A 20,127-nucleotide genomic window follows, 5' to 3' on the forward strand; every position below is an offset into this window, starting at 1 on the left:
GCACATACTTTCTCGGATTTGATTCTTGTTTTGTATACTTGAAGGTGTTGAGACTTTGGACACTAATTGACCACACATACATACAAGGGGCAAAGAGAGCAAAGGAGAGCGCATGCATGTGCATGCATGCGCGCGTGCACACACACACACACACACACACAGAGGTTTTAATGTTGTAAGAACAATCACAAGATGTCTTAAGGCATATCCTACAAACTCAAAACTTGAATCCCAGTAAACTTAAACGAGAGAGAGAGAGAGAGAGAGAGAGGGGGGAGAGAGGGAGAGAGGGAGGGAGGGAGGGAGGGAGGGAGAGGCTAATACAATGGATTTATCGAATAGTTTGAATATTAAACATCACACTTCTATGTCCAATCAATACTTTATTTTTTCATTACAAAAAAAGGAATAAAAATGTATCTTCTATGTCCAACCTATTGTTGGCCAAAAAGAAGTTGAGAACAACAATGGGATATATTACTCTTTCATCAGCTGGTGCAACTTGAACTTTATCTTATTGTCTACATTCATGATGATGCAGATATATAGAAGGCATATATGGTGGAATAAGGAGATAAATAGATGTCCCCAATGCTTATGTTTGATGTGGTAGATGATGGAAGTCCTCCATGTGTAGCAATGCGTTGGATGTACGTGATGGCACCAAGTGAATCTCTACAATACACAAGGCAATCAATTAGTTACATTATTACATCAAAGACAAGGTGTGAAGGCAATGAATACAATGTGTCAATGAATCAACCGATTGATATGTGTGTAGTTCAATCAACCATCCCATTTGTCTATATGTATGTCATGACTAGTTAGTTGTTAGTGAATTAATCAATTTGTAAGTTAATTAGTTTGTTTGTCTTGCAAACTATCTTTTTAAAAAAATAAAGTGCATATATGTGTATGTCGATGTAGGTAGATGAGGATTCATATATGTATCTGTCCACTATGTATCCGAAGGTATCTATAGACAGATGTATGTATGTAACTTGCGCATGTGCGTGATATATACAGGAAGTACATATATGTACGTGTCTATGGATTAAGAGATACTCACAGGCTGCCGCGTTGAGTGGTGGTTTGGAGGAGGCTCCAAGGGATGCTGTTGGGGTCGACTGAGACGGCTTGCAGAGTCTTGGCGGTGACCAGGGTGCTGCTGTTGCTGCAGCCGTGAGCGTCCTGATGGGCGGTATTATTGAGGGTGATCTGCCAGCTGGGCTGCCCGCCGCCGGCGTCCGGTTGGGCCAGGAAGAAGTGCTGGCCGATCACTTGACGATGGTCAAGACGCTGACGATTGTTCTGGAGCAGCAGCTGGTGGACGTTGCCGGAGGTTGTACTGACGGATGACGCGTTATCCTTGTCGTCGTCAATGGAGACTAATGTGGCCGCGGGGTCGAAGAAGAGATCGGCCGTGGCGTTGAAGAGGGCCCAGTCGGTGCCGTTGAAGGCATAGTGCTGGTGCCCCACGCCGCTCACCACCAGGCGCAGCCGACCGCACGCGGCCAGCGTTCTGTCATCCTCGCCCGCAACATGGCATGTTGGGACCACCGCTATCGTGGACGGGATCGTTACCGACGTTGTTTCTCGACCGCTGCTGGCAGCCGCTGCAGATGAGCTCTGGCGCAATTGCTGGACGCCCAGTGACTGTACACTCGGCTCCGATCGGCTGCTGCAATCTGTGCTGCAGATCAGGCCCATGGCAAGAATCATGGCAGTTACATGCAGGGCGTTCAAGGGCAAATTCATGCTTAGTTGAATGTGTACCGAGATAATGATGATCTCAGTACAGAGAGAGAGAGAGACAGAGAGAGCGCAATCAAAATCAGAATCCACAAGCAATCGCTGAATGAGATCGTGGAGGCAATAGCACGACGTTTTTTCTCTTAATATACAAGCACGGGTCTTGTATTGCTCCAACAGCAGCAGTCCTGTCAGTGTAGCTACCGATGCCAGGTCTATTGCTCCGACCCATTCAACAAAGGCTCTATTGCTCCGACCCATTCAACAAAGGCACTACTCGTGAACGGGCCCGAAGGTAGCTAACCATGTTGGTGTAGGAGCAGGCATTATCTGAACCGATATCACCTTGGCCAATATTTTAGGACACCAGTCGTCGTGGGCTCAAAATAATTGGCACGCCAAGGTCGGCTGTCGTGACTCATTTGGCGTGTGGGTTTGCGGCTCGCCTCGTTCACTCTAACTCTCCTTTTAAATTTCCCAAAATCCATGTTCACTACGACAATTCATCATATATTTGCGGCTGGATTTTTCAAATACGTTCTAACTCTAACTCTCCTTTTAAATTTCCCAAAATCCATGTTCACTACGACAATTCATCATATAGTTGCGGCTGGATTTTTCAAATACGTTCTAATCTCTCTCGTCTTTAACACAATAAAGATGCACTGGTTAATCTTTCACTTATAGATCTCACATATTATATAGATTTCCCATAGATAGATTGTTTGGGAAAAAAGTTTTGCTTTAGGCTTGGTTCACACACTAGTAAAGTATTTGAGGATCAAAAACTTGCCCCACCTCTATAAGAGGGTATGGCATAATTGAAGTTCTTTTGATTTGCCACTTGAAAGTATAAGAAGACCACACCTAACATAGAGTCAAAAAGTATGCCAATACCACAATTATCACCCTACAATGTGAAAGCAACCCTTTGAGAATATAGGTAATCCTCATCCCCTTCCCTAAGTGGCAAGCTCACATGGAGTTAGTATCCCTCAATAAAACATGGTGCATTGATTGAAATTAAGACCAATGATCTTTTAGATTTGTTGAACACCTAGAAGCCTCAAATGCCTACTAGCACTACACCCTCTAATGGTTTATATTACATAAAGCTTTTTGCACTAATCGAATTGTCTGAAAGGTAGTCTATGGTAATGGGGTGTGCCTTAGATGCAAGAAAGATAGCCTATGGCAATGGGATTTGTCCTAGACCTAGCAAAGATTATAAGACCATAACCCATCTCTTTATCAATTGCCCCTTTAACTATGGTATCTCAAACTTTTTGCAGCTTTGTATTAGCACTCCACTATAATGTATGAAGGGTATAGAAATGAAATTGAACATGTAAAAACATGTGAAATTATTTTTAAATAGTAGCCTTTCGCCACCATCAGAATATTCATCGGTAAAAGCTTTGGTCTTGTTGGGGTGATGTGATCGTCAAAATGTGCATCGATGATAATAAAATTACTAGTATATGTACTCATGCATGCTCTCTAACATGCCTATCTAATGAACCCTTGATGGCATGATTTCAGTAGTCTATAGAAATAGACTTAGGCAATTCCATCCAAAAATCCATGGAAATATCTATACTTTGTTACGTAGGGTCGCTTAAGTCTATCTTGTAGATAAAGCTCTATTCCTCTTCGATGAGGATCGACTTATAACAAGGTTCCTAAAATAAATTCAAAGGTTGTCTAGCAATTTCTCTAGCATTAGTTATGGGTAAATTCTTGTGCAAGTCAACTTGAAAAGAAGGAAACTCATGGTGCACTTGGTTCAAAGTGGGTGAAAAATGAGAGGGAGCTATTATGTGGACCTTAAGGCAAAGTCTCATATGGCCCCCTAAAACAACACGAGGTCAAGATCTATGATAATTTTCTATGATGGTCCATGTTCAATGCTTCCTATTTTTTCCTAATTTGTTGCTTCTAAATGTGAACTTCTTAGGTAATGACATCACTATACCACAAAGAGGATTTCATCAAGGATCTATCCTCTTGCATCCCTTCAATGATGGGTTTGTTTAATTATCTAATTACGTACCACATTTAGCTCAATGCATACAAACATGGTCCTTAATTAACCCATTAAGAACATCATTCATTCACCTAACTTAGTCATAATTGTAAAAAACGAGTGAAGGCAATGATTTTAATAAATAAATAAAAATCCAAGCTAGGTAACTTTATTTTATCATATCAAACTAATAGTCCATATACAGGACTTCACTTGAAGGCAAGATACCACCAATCTATCCTTAACTAGCATTATGGCCTTTTGGGACAACCATCCTAGGATTGCAAGAAACTAGACTAATCCTAGATGCCAAATGAATTTTTGGTGAGGGTCCCCCCTAACACCCTTTTCGTCTCCTAACGAACATCTAATCCCTATGGAGGGATCTCTCATATTTGGTTCCGGTCCTAGCATGCAAAGCCAATAAAAGAAACCCCTTGGTGAAGGGCATAGCTTTGGGGGAGACCTATGTGTAACCAAGCATTTTGAGACGATAAAAGAAATTTCTTGGTGAAGGGCTTGCTGAGTAGCCTTGGGGGAGGCCTGCATGTATCAAAGCACAACCTATGTTGGTACAACCTTTAATCAAAATACACAATCAACAAGAAATAATTATTAATGCACCAGACAATCTTTGATATGCAATCTATACATTGAAATTTATTCTAGATGTCGTTCATCTAGCTTGAGGTTCCACTTGACTCACCTTTGAAGAGATTTCAATCCTTTGGTTGTTTTTGATATCTTTAAATTGGATTTGATTTTCCTTAACAATTTGTATTCTTTCTACCTTAAGATTTTGGTACTTAAGGACTTTTATGGTTCTCTTGAACCATAGTCCTCATTCCTGGATCTAAAAGTTTTACTTTGTGACTTGTTAAGGTTGAAATTATCTTTTCACAAGGATCTGGAAAGGGAATCGTTTAGGGATGTAGAATTTCCTACATATTTAATAGATTAAGCTATCTTATCTATGATGCGCAGATCGGATGCCGTATGCTCGCGTAGTGAATGCCGGAAGGTCCCCAAGAATAATAGAACTTTACTTTTTGCACAAAATTCAATGTAAAAAGCATGAACGACATGAACCAAAGACCAATTGGGTGTAATCTCCCCCCATGCCTTGTGTGAGTGCTCCACAAAGCATGTATTTTATGTATTATTCATCTTCAAGCTCAAATAATAGCCCAAATTACAAAATAGCAAGCTTTTAGCTTTTGAGTTTGCTTTAGCACAAAATAGGAATAAAGCTAATGGACGGTGCCCAAAGAGTCTGGCATGCCCAATACAATGTCCAAGTAGAAATAACATAATCGTGCGCCCATACGTATACAAAATAATAATAAATATCCAACGCCTCAATAAATAGGCGTGACAAAATATAGGCGCCATGCCTAAGGTATGCGCCCATCAAAATATAATCAATAAATCGAATACTCGCTATCCTCCAATGCTTTCCTCCGCCACTGCTGCTATCTCTACACATCAACTGAAGCATTCACAATCATTAGTAAAATAATACAATTAAACCGACAAAAGTGAACACCTAGCAGTCTTCAACTACATAAATAAATGAACTGGTTAGAAATAAATCCTAATCCTAATTTATTACGAGTGCGCACTCTAAACTCATAAATGTTTATTAATTTAATATGCATTTTGCGGAATCACCCGCTATGGAATCACCCATGTACACACTAAATTAATGAAACGCCCGAAAAGGACAGGCGTTCCCATCAACTTCCCGCACAAAGAATCCACTTTGTGTATGAGCCCCAGTCATCAAAGCTTACGGAATCCACCGTAAAACCTCACGAAATCCACCGTGAAATATGCCTCCTGGCATCGTACCCCCCGGGTGGGATAGCAATTGACCTCAATTGTTATTAGCTCAATGTGGAGCTAACAGAGTGGGGAAAGCATTTAAGTCTCTAGCATGCATCCATTGTGCTTCCTCTACAAGATGGTTCTTAAATTTAACTAGATATCTAGAATATCTTCTGCCAGTTCTAGTGGTTATAAAGTCAGTATCTATGATAGCTTCAGGTTCAAGTATTTCATTCTCTTCCTCTAACAAAGGTGGGTTTTCATAAATAGGGTGTACAGGTAATTGGCCTCTAAAGGGTCTTAATAAACTAATGTGAAATGTGTTGTGAATTTTCCAATGAGGTGGTAATTCTAACTTGAATTCATTGTCATTAATTTTATGAATGATCCTAAATGGTCCATAGAATCTAGGGGGGGCTAATTTCACAACTGGGTGTCTATCTACACTTTGTAGTCTACGTTTTTCTATTCTCAACCAAACATAGCCATCAACATTGAAATTCATTCCTTCTTTTTCTTATTGGCTTGTTTGGTATATGATTGCCGGGCTTTGGCAATCATGGCTTTAACTTCATCAAAAATAGTATTATGCATACTAGCAATATCATCAGCACTCTGAATTCTATTTGACAAAGATGCAACAGGTGTAGATAATCTATAACCATAAATCACTTCAAATGGTGCTTTCTTTGTAGATGTGTGTGGTATATTGTTATATGCAAACTATAATAAATGCAAATGTGTATCCCATGTCTGTGGTTTAGAAATAGTATAAGCACATAAAAGATCTAGAATAGTGTTATTAGTGGCTTCAGTTTGTCCATTAGTTTCAGGATGAAATACAGATGAGAAATCAATTTTTGTGCCAAGGTTAGCAAACAAAGTAATCCAAAAGTTGTTACAAAATCTAGAATCACGATCATAAATAATAACTTTTGGTAATCCATGGTTAGTGAAAACAGTTTTCAAAAACAATTGTGCTGCCTGTGATGCTGTTAAAGTTTTCTTACATGGAATAAAATATGCTTGTTTACTAAACCTATCTACTACTGTCCAAATCATATCATGGTTAGATTTAGTATTAGGTAAACCAGTAATAAAATCCATAGAAATTTGTTCCCATGGTCTAGATGGAATAGACAAATGCATAAGTAATCCATACTGTTTACCATGATGTCTCTTAACTCTTTGACAAATCAAACATTCAGAAACAAAGTTAGATACATTAGTGTCCATATGCGGCCAATAAAAATCTTCAGTTAATGTACGTAAAGTAGATATGATACCTCTATGACCTTGATATGGGGGACAATGAATCTCATTCAAAACAGAAGATCGGAATGGAACTGTAACACATAATCTCTTTTCATAAAACATAAATCCATCATTATATGATAATGAATCAATAGGAATCAAGTTATTTTGAACTAATTTATTCCAATCAGCATGAAAAGTAATATCCTGATGATAAGTATCTTTCATAGCAATCAAAGAATCAAAAGATATAACAGAAATATTATGAATGGAAGGTCTTCTACTTAATGCATCAGCCACTATATTTTCTTTACCGGGTTGATATTGAATGATAGGATGAAAACTCTGAATAAAGGATGCCCATTTGATATGTCGGTCAGATATTTGGGGTTGCCTAAGTAAATGTCTAATACTTTGCTGATCGGTCTTAATCATAAATTCTGAACCCATTAAGTAATGTTTCTCTTGCCTTAAGGCTTGTACAACAGCTAATAATTCTTTGTCATATGTGGAATATTTCAGTTCTGAGGGTTTCAGTTTACAGCTAGAATAGGCTATGGGATGATTGTCTTGCATAAGTATGGCTCCTATTCCTGATCCACTAGCATCAGTCACTACTAAAAAGAATGGTCTATTAAAATCAGGCAACTATAAGACAGGGGCATGGGTTAATGCATGTTTCAATAAGTCAAAGGATTTCTGTTGATTATCGGACCAATGATAGACAATACCTTTCTTCAGAAGTTTAGTTAATGGTAAAGCAAGTAATGAAAAATTACATACAAACTTCCTATAGAAACTAGCAAGACCAAGGAAAGATCGTAACTCATGCACATTTTTAGGTACAGGCCAATTCAATATTGCATCTATTTTCTTAGGGTCAACTTTAATTCCATCAGATGATACAATATGACCTAAATACTCAATTTCTGTTTTAAAGAATTCACTCTTTTCCGGACTTGCATACAGTTGATTATCTTTTAATAACTTGAAAACCAATGACAAATGCTCATAATGTTCTTTCTCATTTTGACTAAACACCAAAATATCATCAAAGAAGACAATTACACAATACTGATATTTCAAAAATATCCGGTTCATCATTCTACTAAATGTAGCAGGTGCATTAGTCAATCCGAAAGGCATCACTAAAAATTCATAATGACCAAACTGTGTCCTAAATGCAGTCTTGAATATGTCAGAGTTATCTAGTCTCACCTGATGATAACCAGACTTAAGGTCTATTTTACTAAATATAGAAGATCCTTGCAGTTTCTCCATAAGGTCATCGACTCTAGGAATTGGATACCTATTCTTTACTGTGATAGGTATTATTCTTTTTCTTGACTAACAGAATAGGTGCACCAAATGGAGAACTACTAGGTCTAATCAATCCTCTATTTAGTAATTCCTCAACTTGACTTTGAATTTCTTTTTGCTCTATCTGGTTATGCCTATATGGTGCTTTACAAGGTGGTTGTGTACCAGGAATCAAATCTATTTTATGGTCTTCTGGACGTGAAGGAGGTAAACCAGGTGGTAGATCTTCGGCAAAACAGTCTTTGAAATGTGCAAGAAATTCTTTATGCCTAGGATGCATATGATTTTCTTTTACTTGCAGTTCATTCACCCAAATGAGATAAGATTTACTACTCTTGCGTAATGCACGTTTAGCTTGAGTATGCGAAAGCAGTGGAAAAGCATTAGATGTATGCATACCATACAATGTAATATGTTTTCCTTGAAATTGAATATTAATTGAATGTGTGGAATAATCTATATCTGGGTTATGCTGATGACGCCAAGGCATACCTAAAATAATGTCACTTGACTGTAATGGAACAACTAGAAAATTTCTTCTTTCAGTGTATTGACCAATTTGAATTTCTAAATCATGCACTTCATGTGTACCATTATACCTAGTGCCTAAGAATGCTGCTTTGGTACGATAATGCATAGGTACAGTTTGTAACTTCAATTCTTTTACTAGCTTTGTTGAAATAAAATCATGAGTACTACCGTCATCATGCAAAATAATATTTTCCTTTCCATGCACTAAACATTTCATAGTCAATAAAGAATGTGGAGTTGGCATACCTGGTAAAGTATCCGAAGGAGTAGTAGTATCGTCCTCATCTTCTGTGAAATCAGGCATATCTTCATGTTCGTCATCTTCCATTGCTCCAAGATAGTTGATATGGACAGGTGGCTTCTTTGAATGGCAATTTGCTGCTAGATGTCCAGGCTGGTGGCATTTATAACATACTATAGGTTTGGCTTTGGTTACATTATTTGCAATGGCAGGAAGTCTAGGTACATTAGGATTTGGCTGTGGAATAGGCTTGGGATTTTGATTGGTATTGGATGGTAAAGCAAGTGGTTTTGCCCAATTTTTACTGAAAGATGATGAAGAGAAACGACCTTGATTAAATCTTCTAAAATTTGAGTTGAATTGCTTAGATCCATAGTTACCATTGGCTTGGAATTGCTGTGGACGTTTGTCTCTACCTCACAACTTGTCTTCAGTGTCATGAGCTAATGACATTGCGTCTTCAAGAGTTGCAGGCTTGAGCATGTTAACTTCAGCGTAGTAATGCCCAAGGAGAGCTTGTGTGTCACTTCAAGTACGTCTTCAAGCATGCGTAACTGGAGTAATGCATTCCAAAAACACTCTGTATACTGAGGAATAGGCTCACGATCCCGTTGCTGAAGAAGGTCCCATTGCTTTATGGCTTTTTCATGAAATTGTGGAGAAAGGAAATTCTGCATAAACTTCTTCTTGAAATTCTCCCAGGTAAAGGGACAATCTATACTCTTGCGTACCACAGTCCACCAAAGAGATGCTCTATCCACTAAATGATTAGTGACACACTTGATTTTATCTTTTTCTGCATAGGTTTCCTCATGAAAGTAGTCGTCAAACTGACTAATGAATGCAAGAACAATTTTTTCCTCTCGAGTGCCATTGAAAGTACGGAATTTAAAATTTCTTTTACTTATCTTTGATTCCTTGCGGATGGATTGAGCTTCGAGAGTCGCATTGATGGTACGTCGGATGATATCTTCAGATTGAGGTTCCTCTTTGTCGGTAGTCCATCTTTGTAAATTTTCCAATTGAACTTGCAATGCTTGCCTAGCTCGTCGTTCTTCATCCAACTGCATCATAATGAAATCCAGCTTTTGCTCCATAGTGGTTCAGGTAGGTTGCCTTCAGCCATTAAATCATCGATAGTGGTTCCGTCATCCTGTAAAACTCAAAAGACCTCTCACTCTCAAAATCAAGTTAGCGGGATGAGCGTAGCTCAAGTTCGGGAATACAAGGCTTATATATTTTTGGGTGTGGCTTTCACAATCTTTGAAAAATATACGATGGAGAATCCTAACACCAGAACATGATGTGGCCAAAGCCGGTTCGGGACACACAAGGGAAAAAACGCAAAATTAATTGAAAATGTTAATTAGGAGAGATCCGAGCATCAAATCAAGATTTTGTAAAAAGCAAAATAAGGCATGATGATAGGGAGAAGGGCATGGACAATGCAACTGACATGTTGGGTAACAAAAGGGGGTTCACGCAGAAAAATAAGAAAACTCAAGCACAAAAACTCACAAAAAAATTAATTTCACAAAATCTGTCAGTCAAAACGAATCGTGAAAAGAAGGAAAATCCTTTGAATGAAGAGCCGAACATGTCTATCACGTCAAAACACAGTTCCAATGAGAATAGGACCATTCAAATGGGAAAAACGATAAAAATACATCCGAAAATGGATTTGAAAATTAATGACAAAAAATTGGAAAATTGGAATGGAATGCAGCAAAAAGGAAAATTGTGTGGAGGAACAAATGGGAGAGGGCAATCGAACCGGGTTTCGATGGCAAATGGGGGGTCCACATGGAAAAAATGGTAAAAACACTCCCGAAAATCAAGAAAAAAATGAGTTCCCAATAATCCGTAAATTGGAACATACGACAACAAAAATAAAAAATATACAGGGATGGGGTCAATAGGTTTGTCAAATTAGAATGCGATTTTGATACAAGAAAGGCGTAGTCACATGGAAAAAATAGTGAAAACGAGCACGAGAATACACTGAAAAATTAATAACATAAAATTGGCAAGCGAAAACATGATGGATTAAAAAGAAAAATTGTGCAAGGAAGCAAGCCAAATAAGGCTATCTAATCAAAATTGAATTCTCAAGTGAATAGGATAGGTTCTGTTCACATGGAAAAAGAGCCAAAAACACCCACGAGAATACCCAAAAACATAGAAAAGTTAATAACATACAAATTCTGCATCAGAATGATGAGAAGTAAAAAGAAAAAATGTCAAGAGGAAAGTGTAGGTCAGGGTTGTCACATCATATTACTATTTGGAAGCAAAAAATGCATGTTTGCATGGAAACACGTCAAATTGGTAAAAAATTCTCCAAAAATCAATAACTCCTAAACCGTGGCTCAGAACTGAGGATTATAAAAAGGAAAAGTGGTCAGTTCAAAGGGACAAAAATAGATGTAGGATCAAATTTTAATTTTAGTAAATGTAGGATGTGTTCTCATAGAAAAAGAGCAAAAGAAAAGGATAAAGATAAACAGACAAGGAACGATCGTGGGGTGGAGTGAAAACAGAACAGGTGGGTGGGAAAGGGACCCCATCAGAGTAAGATTAGGACATGGCATACTTGAATGATCCGATAGTGATGTTTTCATGAGGGTATGCAAAATAAACGCATAGAGACCTCTCCCCATACTAAAGACCTTAATAGATCCGGTTGACTAATCAATAGGGACCTAACACTTGACCACCACTCAAACACATACATCCCCACACTTAAAACATAACCGAATCTTGTAAACAAAAATGGATAGGGTTAGAAACACTTGGTTCAATTTACAGATGGTCGAGGTGAACCATCACTGATAGGCGAAAGATCGTAATTATCGACAAGAGATACCACATCTCCTCATATCACACTCGCCAGCATGGCCGGGACCATGTAGCAATACCCAGGGAGGTAGCATTGTTGATGAAGCGTTGATTTAATTGTCAATGGTGAAGTATACATCACTCAATATCTTGATAGTCTCTCATGTTGGAATGATAGATTAGTTGCTTGCCCCATGACTCACATCACTCAATCGGTAATAATTGAAACCCATATCTTACACCCAGCTTAGAAATCGATAAGAGGGATGGTTTAGAGGGAGTATACCAGTGTACACAGTTTGATGGTGTAGCAGTGTGTCCCAACCCATCTGGCAGCATAGGTTCAAGAAGAAAGGCTAGGGAGCATGATCATGCAGTGCACCAACAAACAAAGTGAGGTGTGTAAAATGATAATGGAGGAGGCCTCGTCCTGTGCTTACGTACATAGGGAATGAGAACATATGTGACTCCAATTGTTGTAACATCCCTCAATCCTCACCTCTTAGTTGATGAAAGGGAAATCGATCACGCTCAGCCTCCCCTCTATCTCACGCTCTATTGATAGATATAAGAGAATAACCAGTTCCTCACACCCATTGATTGAATCCTTATTGCCATTTGTGTGAAGGTTATATGCCTCATGCGCAAATGATGGTTCAATAGTGTATCCCTCCCTATGCCGACATATGGTGTAAGAAGGGAGGGCAAGGAGAAGCCTTATAGTGTCCTGCACATAGGAACAAATTGTGCTTTTGCATTGAGAGGCCCAACTCATGTGCGTGCAATCCTCCATTCATACATCATACCTCTCTATTGGATTTAAATGGCAAGGACTGGTCACTCACCCCACCCTTTGTCTCAAGCTCTATTGATGATTACAAATGGTATCCCCTGCTCACATCCCTATCCAATTAGGATGAAAGCTCACATCACTCAAGGGTTGTTGATGAAGATTGGCTTCATCTAAATAATCATGTCAACTTATATCAGGTGATAAAGAGGCATACCCAAGGAGGTAGTTAACAAGTCTGGTACTTGGATTGCATGTTGGAAATGTCATTTGTTGTATGAGTGAGAAGCACTGATGGAGTTATAGGATACATCACACCAAGGGAGATGGCTTTGGAATTGCTTCTCGAAGAGTTCAGCTATCTTGGAGGACTGCGGGGGGTGTTACCACCTTTTCTACAGCCAACTTCTCACCCACCAAGGGTGTGTGCCACTTTTCTTGGAACCAGGCCTGTTATGATAGGGAATTTCTTCATTTTCTCCCATAATAGTTCGGATATTTTTTTCTTTCTTTTTTTCTTCTTTCTCTTTTTTTTCTCTTTTTCCCTTCTCTTGGGGTGTTTCCACCTTTTGTCGAAGAATAGGTGGGCATGACAAGGATTGAAGTTCTTTTCTCTCATAACCGATATATCTTTTTTTTTCTTTTTTGATTTTTAAGAGGAGAATGGAAATAACACCATGTATTAGAACCATCCACACCACCTTTGCTAGATCAGACAAAAAGGAAGCAAAGGAATGGTTGGAGGTGGCTTTGAGGGGCTAGAGGAAGGAGGCCACCTCATCAAAATGAGAAAGAGGGTTATCAGGGGAGCAATAGGCAAAGCCTTACGAATTGACGCATAATGAATAAAGGAGATATTAGTGGTGATTGTCAGGATCCCCACGGAGGATAATACTTCTTGAGGTGATAGCCATTAATTAGGAAGGAATCATTAGAAGGATCAATTGTTTGCACTTGGACAAATCCATTAGGATTGAAAACAAGTACCTTATAGGGGCCCATCCATCGTTATTGAAACTTTCTTGGAAACTTGCCATAATAGAAATCATAGGCCATGACTAAGTCACATTCTTTAAATTCCTTCTGCTTGATGAAGCTATCATGGTAGGCCTTTCGTTGAGCTTATATGGCTTCCATGCATTATAGGCCATCATACAAGTCTTGTCTAGCTATTCCAAATGCAAGAGATGAAACTGCAGGGACTCATCATCTCCCAAGTGTTCTTTGATATAGTCACTCACAGAGAGGGTAACTCCTGATCAATAAGAAAAATGGCTTATGTACCATACACCAGCTAGAAAGGGATCTATCCCTTGTAGCAACCTTATGGGAGGTTTTGTATGCCTAGAGCAGCTTTATAAGCTGATCGTTGTCCTTATCAGGCGATGTGTGGCAATCGTCCTTATCAAGATTCGAGCAAAGAATATGATTGGTAACTTCAACTTGGCCATTGCCTCTAGGGTAGTAAGGCGTGGGCTTGTGTGATGGCAGATCTTGTACAACTTTGTCAATTCTTCCATAATCTTGTTAAGGAAGTGAGTATCTTTATCACTGATTAGGGGACTTCAAAAACGGGTGATGATGCTCTTCTACAAGAACAGAGCCATACTGTTACCATCATCCTACTTGAGAGCTTTGGCTTCACACCACTTTTTCACGTAGTCCATACTTATTGGAAACCAAGATGTATCTATTTCTTCTTTCTTTTGGTCGCTGGATCAATGGGGCCAACAAAGTCAATTCCCCATTTCTCAAATAGCTTTAGGGAAGGATGGGTTGTAGTGGCATAGCGCTAGATTTAGTAGACTTTTCCATCCATTGACAAGTATCATAATGTTTGCAATAATCATAGGCATCCTTATGGAGAGTCGGCCACCAATAACGTGCGAGCAAGGCATTTCTAGTTGTCACTTCTCCTATGAAGTGTCCTCTCCATAGGGCTCAACATGGCATGCTTTCAGCACGATTCCAATCTCATCTCCTACAATACATCTTTGCAACACTTCACCCTTGCCTTGTACAGAGCGCCACCTAACAAGGTGTAGGGGACGATTCCAATAGGAGCTTCTTCTTCTCATTATTTGGAGATACTAGGAGGATATTGTTGAGTTATAGTTTCGACTAGAAAAAGGAAAGTATCAGGGAGGTTTGGATCATCCTGCTCCTCCTCATCACTCTGAGGGATCCGCGATAGATGATTAGCCAGGACATGGGAGCAACCAGGCTTGGTAACCACTTCAAAGTCAAACTCCTAAAACAAAAGGAGCCATCTCATCATTCTTTCCTTCACATATACTTTGTTCATCAAGAAGGACAAGGCCTCATGATCCACATAGAATTTGAAGTGCATTGACAATAGGTAATGTTCGAATTTCTCCAAGAGGCAAACACCATTGCTAAGTACTCAAGCTTTGTCAATGTATATTTTCATTCTCTATCAGTTACTTTTCCGCTTGCATAATAGATAGGTTGATCGACTTTGAGGAGCCTTTATGGCATAAGATTGCTCCTAAGCCTTCAATCAAGAGATGCATCTGTGTACACATGGAAACCCTTTGTCCAATCAGGAGGTTGTAGGATAGGTACTTCAATCAATCACTACTTGCTTCAAGTTGTTGAATGCTTCGTCACAATCAATAGTCCACATGAACTCTGTATCTTTCCTTAGGAGCTTATGCAAGGGAACCACCTTTGTTGCAAAGTTTTTGCAATGAACCTTCTATAATAGCCCACATGGCTAAGAAATCCCCTCAACTATTTCAGGTTTATTGGCATTGTTAAAGCTACAATCTTCTCAATCTTGGCAGGGTTTGTTGTTATCCCTTGTGCAAAGACAATATGGCCTATAAGAACTCCTGAAGAGACTCCAAAGACGCATTTGTTGGGGTTGAGAGAGATCCGATACTCTCGACATCTATCAAAGCATTGCTCTAGGTGTTTCCAATGCTCACAGATTAGACTATAGAGACACAGAAGTCATCTAGGTGCACCTCAATGAAGTCATGCAGATAATTTTGGAATGCAGTCATCATCACTCATTGGAAGGTAGTAGGAGCGTTAATAGAGCCCAAAAGGCATCAATCTGTAAGCATGGATTCCCCATTATTTTGTGAATTTTGTTTTGGATTGATCTTCTTCGATGATCTGGACTTGGTTGCACACCCACTGAATCCATCCAAGATGAAATAGAGCTCATGGCCAGCCACTTTGTTTCTAATAGTTGGTTTGTGAAAGGGATAGGGAAACAATCCTTCTTTGTCTTGTAATTCAACTTTTGGAAGTCCACACATATTCATAGCTTTCCATTCTTCTTGGGTAGTACCACAATTAGAGAAACCCATTCACTATTAGTCATTGGATAGATAAACTCAGCTTCAAGGATCTTTAATAATTTGGCTTTTGCTAAGGTGGAGCAGCTTGGATTCATGTGTCTCTATCTTTGCCTCATAGGCTTGGCATGAGGCTCTAGGTTGGCTTTTACTAAGGTGGAGAAGTTTGGATTCATGTGTCTCTGTCTTTGCCTCACAAGCTTGGCATCAGGCTCTAGGTTGATGTGGTGGTGGCACATGATAGGATCAATCCCCTTTAGATCTTTGTAGGACCATGCAAACACATCCAAGTTCTCTTTTAGAAGGTCATGCAAGATCGACAACTCTTCTTCTAGAAAAATGACACCCATCTTTAGGTGACATTTAGTACTATTAGCATCCACAAATGTTAATTGCTTTTCAGATGAAGGTCACACACGGACTTAAGGGGTTTCTCTCACCTCTATCTCTCTCTAAAAAGAGATTCTAAAATAATATTATAATAAGAGATCTTTTACAATCAAGAAATTCTTGTATTTGTATTTTTGATAGATTTTACCTATTATTTTATTTCCAAACTGTAGGATAAATGTCACTTTTTCTCAAAATCCTTGTAACAAAAAAAATGAAGCCAATCATTAATATAAAACTCTTTAATGCTCTCACGAGTTTTCAACATGAAAATATATTAGAATCATTCTCATTCTTGCTTCTTAAAGGGAAAAAGTTAAGAAAAAAGATATAAAATGACGTATACATCATATTTTAAGATTATTTTTTACCCAGGGACACCTTTTTGACTTGAGAGTTTCCTTGTAAATTTTTATCTTTTTTGGACAAGTATATGCCTGTTTCTAGCTATTTTTTCATTCCCTCTCAAAGCTCTAGTTTTGTTCGAAATTTTGTGTGCTCTTCTCCTTCCCTCTAGAATATGGCTTCTTGCATACAAATTCTTCTGAAGAAATACTCGCTACTATCTACAACACTCTCTACCTTGCTACAAGTAATCTTAGGAGTGGTTTTGATACCATTTGCTGAAATCAAATAATCTCTATCTACAACACTCTCTACCCTCCTATAAGCAATCTCCCTCTTCAGTACTATGCCATAAGATATCTTCCTCTTCAACACTCTATACTACAAGCAATCAAGTGATAATGGAGGTATCTTTATTTGTTTAATCTCTATACCATAAGATATCTTCCTCTTCAAAACTCTATACTACAAGCAATCAAGTGATAATGGAGGTATCTTTATTTGTTTAATCGCTGTGATCTTATTATTCTTCATAGGTATTTTTTAATCCTTAAGTATCAATTCAGAGAGAGAGAGAGAGAGAGGGGAAGAGAGAGGGAGAGAGGGAGAAGGGGTGGGGGGTGAAGAGAGAGGACTGTGTGAGATGAACTAAGAAAATAAGTGATAGAGTGACAGAGAGTAAATTAGGATAGAAGATAAGATGATGTTATGGTTCTTCACTAGCCAAGCTTCTATATAAATGTGTTTACATGTCTTTGATCAATTCTTGTTGAGAGAGAGAGAGAGGGAGAGAGAGAGAGAGAGAGAGTATTTTGGATAGAACAAAAGATAAGATTGGATGCTAATTAGAGGTAGATTAAAAGCTAGGATTATAGGCAAATTAAGGGTTGATTAGGATCTATCATGACTGAAATCAAGAGAAAGAGACAAGATCCAACTCCGTAAAAAAGAACACAGATATAGTGAATCAAAGGGGTGTAATTGTGTGATTTGAATGCTAATCCAATTGAAAATTGGCATATATTTTTCTTTACAGGATGCAGGTACAGGACGTACCAAGAGAAAGAGAGATACTCACTTTCAATTGGAGGATGAATATGCACCAATGTTCAAAAGAACTATGGAAAGGGATGATGCAATAAGATACATGATGCAACAAGAAAGAAATGTAGGGAAAAGAAAAGGGGACCTTTGGGTTGATGGGTGCATTTATCCACTCGATCCAGTCACTCAAAGGCCACCACAATTTGAAGGGCTTACATCATTAATTGTAAAGTTTGTTTGTGAAGGCAATGAAGGATTGTATGGATACACATGCAAACTTGTCACACAAGGATTAGTAGGGGTTAATCAAGCCTTGACAAATATGCAGAAAAGATTACAAGGGAATATGTAGACTTTGATGAAAAAGGATAGATTATTGGCTGAGAAGGATAGGGAGAACTAGAGCCTATAATAAATAATGTCATTGAAGATGTTATGCATGCTACACACATGCAGAATATGGAGTTACAGTCTAAAGTTTTGGACTTGGAGAAGGAGAATCAAAACATAAAAAGGAAGCTCACAAAAACTTTGAAGATTGGGCCCACTTTAAAAACCAAAGAAACACGTCGGCACATCCAATTAGTTTAACCAATTCACCAATTAACCAAAGGAAGTGGACAATATCATAGATGGATATATGCTCAATCTGGTATGATGAGAAATATGTTCCCTCATGCAGAGAATGATACTATTGCCAAAGTCCTAAGCAACGATATGGTCAAAAATGCATTGAAAAATCGTAAATTCAGGGACATTGTAGATGTCGCAAGTGAACATCTTAGGGATGTGAGCAACTTGTTTATTACAACAGATGCTCAAGGATTATGTGACAAGGTGGGAATGAGTTCTAAGTCATATAGTATGCTCTATCAACAATTGGATATAGGTTTTAAGCAAGTCTTCAAAACAAAGTGAGTAATGCCTCTACCAAAACCATTTCACATGAAGAAGGCTCCAAAACAACTAAATGAGAAAGTTTTAGAAGTAATTGATGAGCCAACACATCTGGAAAATACATAGCTATTGAAGTATGGTTCCAAAGAAGTTGCATTTGTATTGAATGCATCCAACAACTTTGTATTGGATATATGTAGGGTTCAAATTGCTATGGTTAAGTTCTACAATATGTCTATGGAAGAATGTAGAGGCAAGCTTAATTTTGTCCTCAAACTTGATGAATTATTAAGGAGAAACAACTTGAACGTGTGAGTGTAACACATATGAATCGAGCATCGGATCCCAACCTTCGATGAAAACCATCCTTTATACTTCACTTTACAATAAGAGAATTGAATATGGTGGCTTGCAGCATTTGAAGTACAAAAGGAGGACCATGAAGTACTTAAAGTTTTTTTTAACCTCACTGATATACCCAGTGTTATTCAACAACAAAATAATGGATAAATTTTACACATCAAGGGGTTTGGGGACTATCAAGTTGAATGGCATCTTGCAGGTGATTTAAAAACATTGAAGTGTACATTTGGTTTATCAAATGTAGTGAATGCAAAATTTCCATGCATATAATGAATGCAAACTAGGAAGAAAGGGAAAGATGGAAAGAAAGAATGACTTGCGAAGGCAAGACAACAAGGTGCTCCAACACATGATCAAAAAGTCATGAGAAATGGAATGCTAATTCCAATGGATCCAAACTAGTGCCCTATTTTGGAAATACTACTAATAAGGGTTCACTTTTGCACATTGCATTATTTGGTTAGAATAATGGTGAAGCTAGTATATGAAAATATATATGGTTTGCATACAAGATGCAGCCCGTGTAAGAAGCTGATGCTACATGTAAGAAGGTAGAACAAGTCCTCTCTGAAGTTGGATTGCATGGGGGCCAAGTAGAAATAAAAAATGATGAGTAAGAGTGGAAATAACCCTTGTAAACCATGCTTTCGCAGACCCAAGGCTAGGCAATTTATATCTCCACCTTGAGATAAGGAAGGCAATATACTTGTAAAACCAGAGAAGTATGAAGCATGGAAAAAGTTGCACCTTGTTGTTCTGGATTGGAGCAATGGGGGACGATCGAGGATTACAAAGGCAGAAGTGTGGATGCACCTAGATAGATTAGCAGCTCTCTTACAAAAGTTGAGGTTTAGGGATGGTGATGCCAATATATTTAAAAAGACAATTGCTAAATTTCATAAGTCCATGGTGGAGGCATGGACTACAAATAGCATAACACACTACATAGTCAGTATTGTCACCATTACAAAAAAAATCATCATTTAGAATTATTTTGTGTTTCTAATCTCTCTTCTTGTGTAGCATATACTTGAAGCACATGGTCCATACTTTGTAGATCAAGGAAGTTTGGCAATATGGTCAACTCAAGGCATGGAACGATCTCATATGTAAGCTAGCTATGCTTTTCAAAAGGCAACTGATAATGGAGGTGGCATCAATGATTCCAATTCTATGAATC

General features: G+C 38.4%; 1 protein-coding gene across 1 annotated transcript; it reads right to left on the bottom strand.

The window, feature by feature from the left end:
* Positions 1-438: 438 nt before the first annotated feature.
* On the bottom strand, positions 439-2,076 carry LOC148008305 (uncharacterized). The gene is made up of 2 exons (XM_087674326.1): positions 1,070-2,076; positions 439-675 (listed from the first exon to the last, which is right to left on the bottom strand). The coding sequence occupies exons 1-2, from the start codon at positions 2,011-2,013 to the stop codon at positions 528-530; spliced, it is 1,092 nt and encodes a 363-aa protein (XP_087530452.1). The 5' UTR covers positions 2,014-2,076; the 3' UTR covers positions 439-527.
* Positions 2,077-20,127: the final 18,051 nt, after the last annotated feature.

The sequence above is a fragment of the Lygodium microphyllum genome, unplaced genomic scaffold (genome assembly GCF_053477565.2).
Source record: "Lygodium microphyllum isolate KBCC unplaced genomic scaffold, Lygodium_microphyllum_v1.1.10 scaffold_195, whole genome shotgun sequence".
NCBI classification, from domain to species: domain Eukaryota; kingdom Viridiplantae; phylum Streptophyta; class Polypodiopsida; order Schizaeales; family Lygodiaceae; genus Lygodium; species Lygodium microphyllum.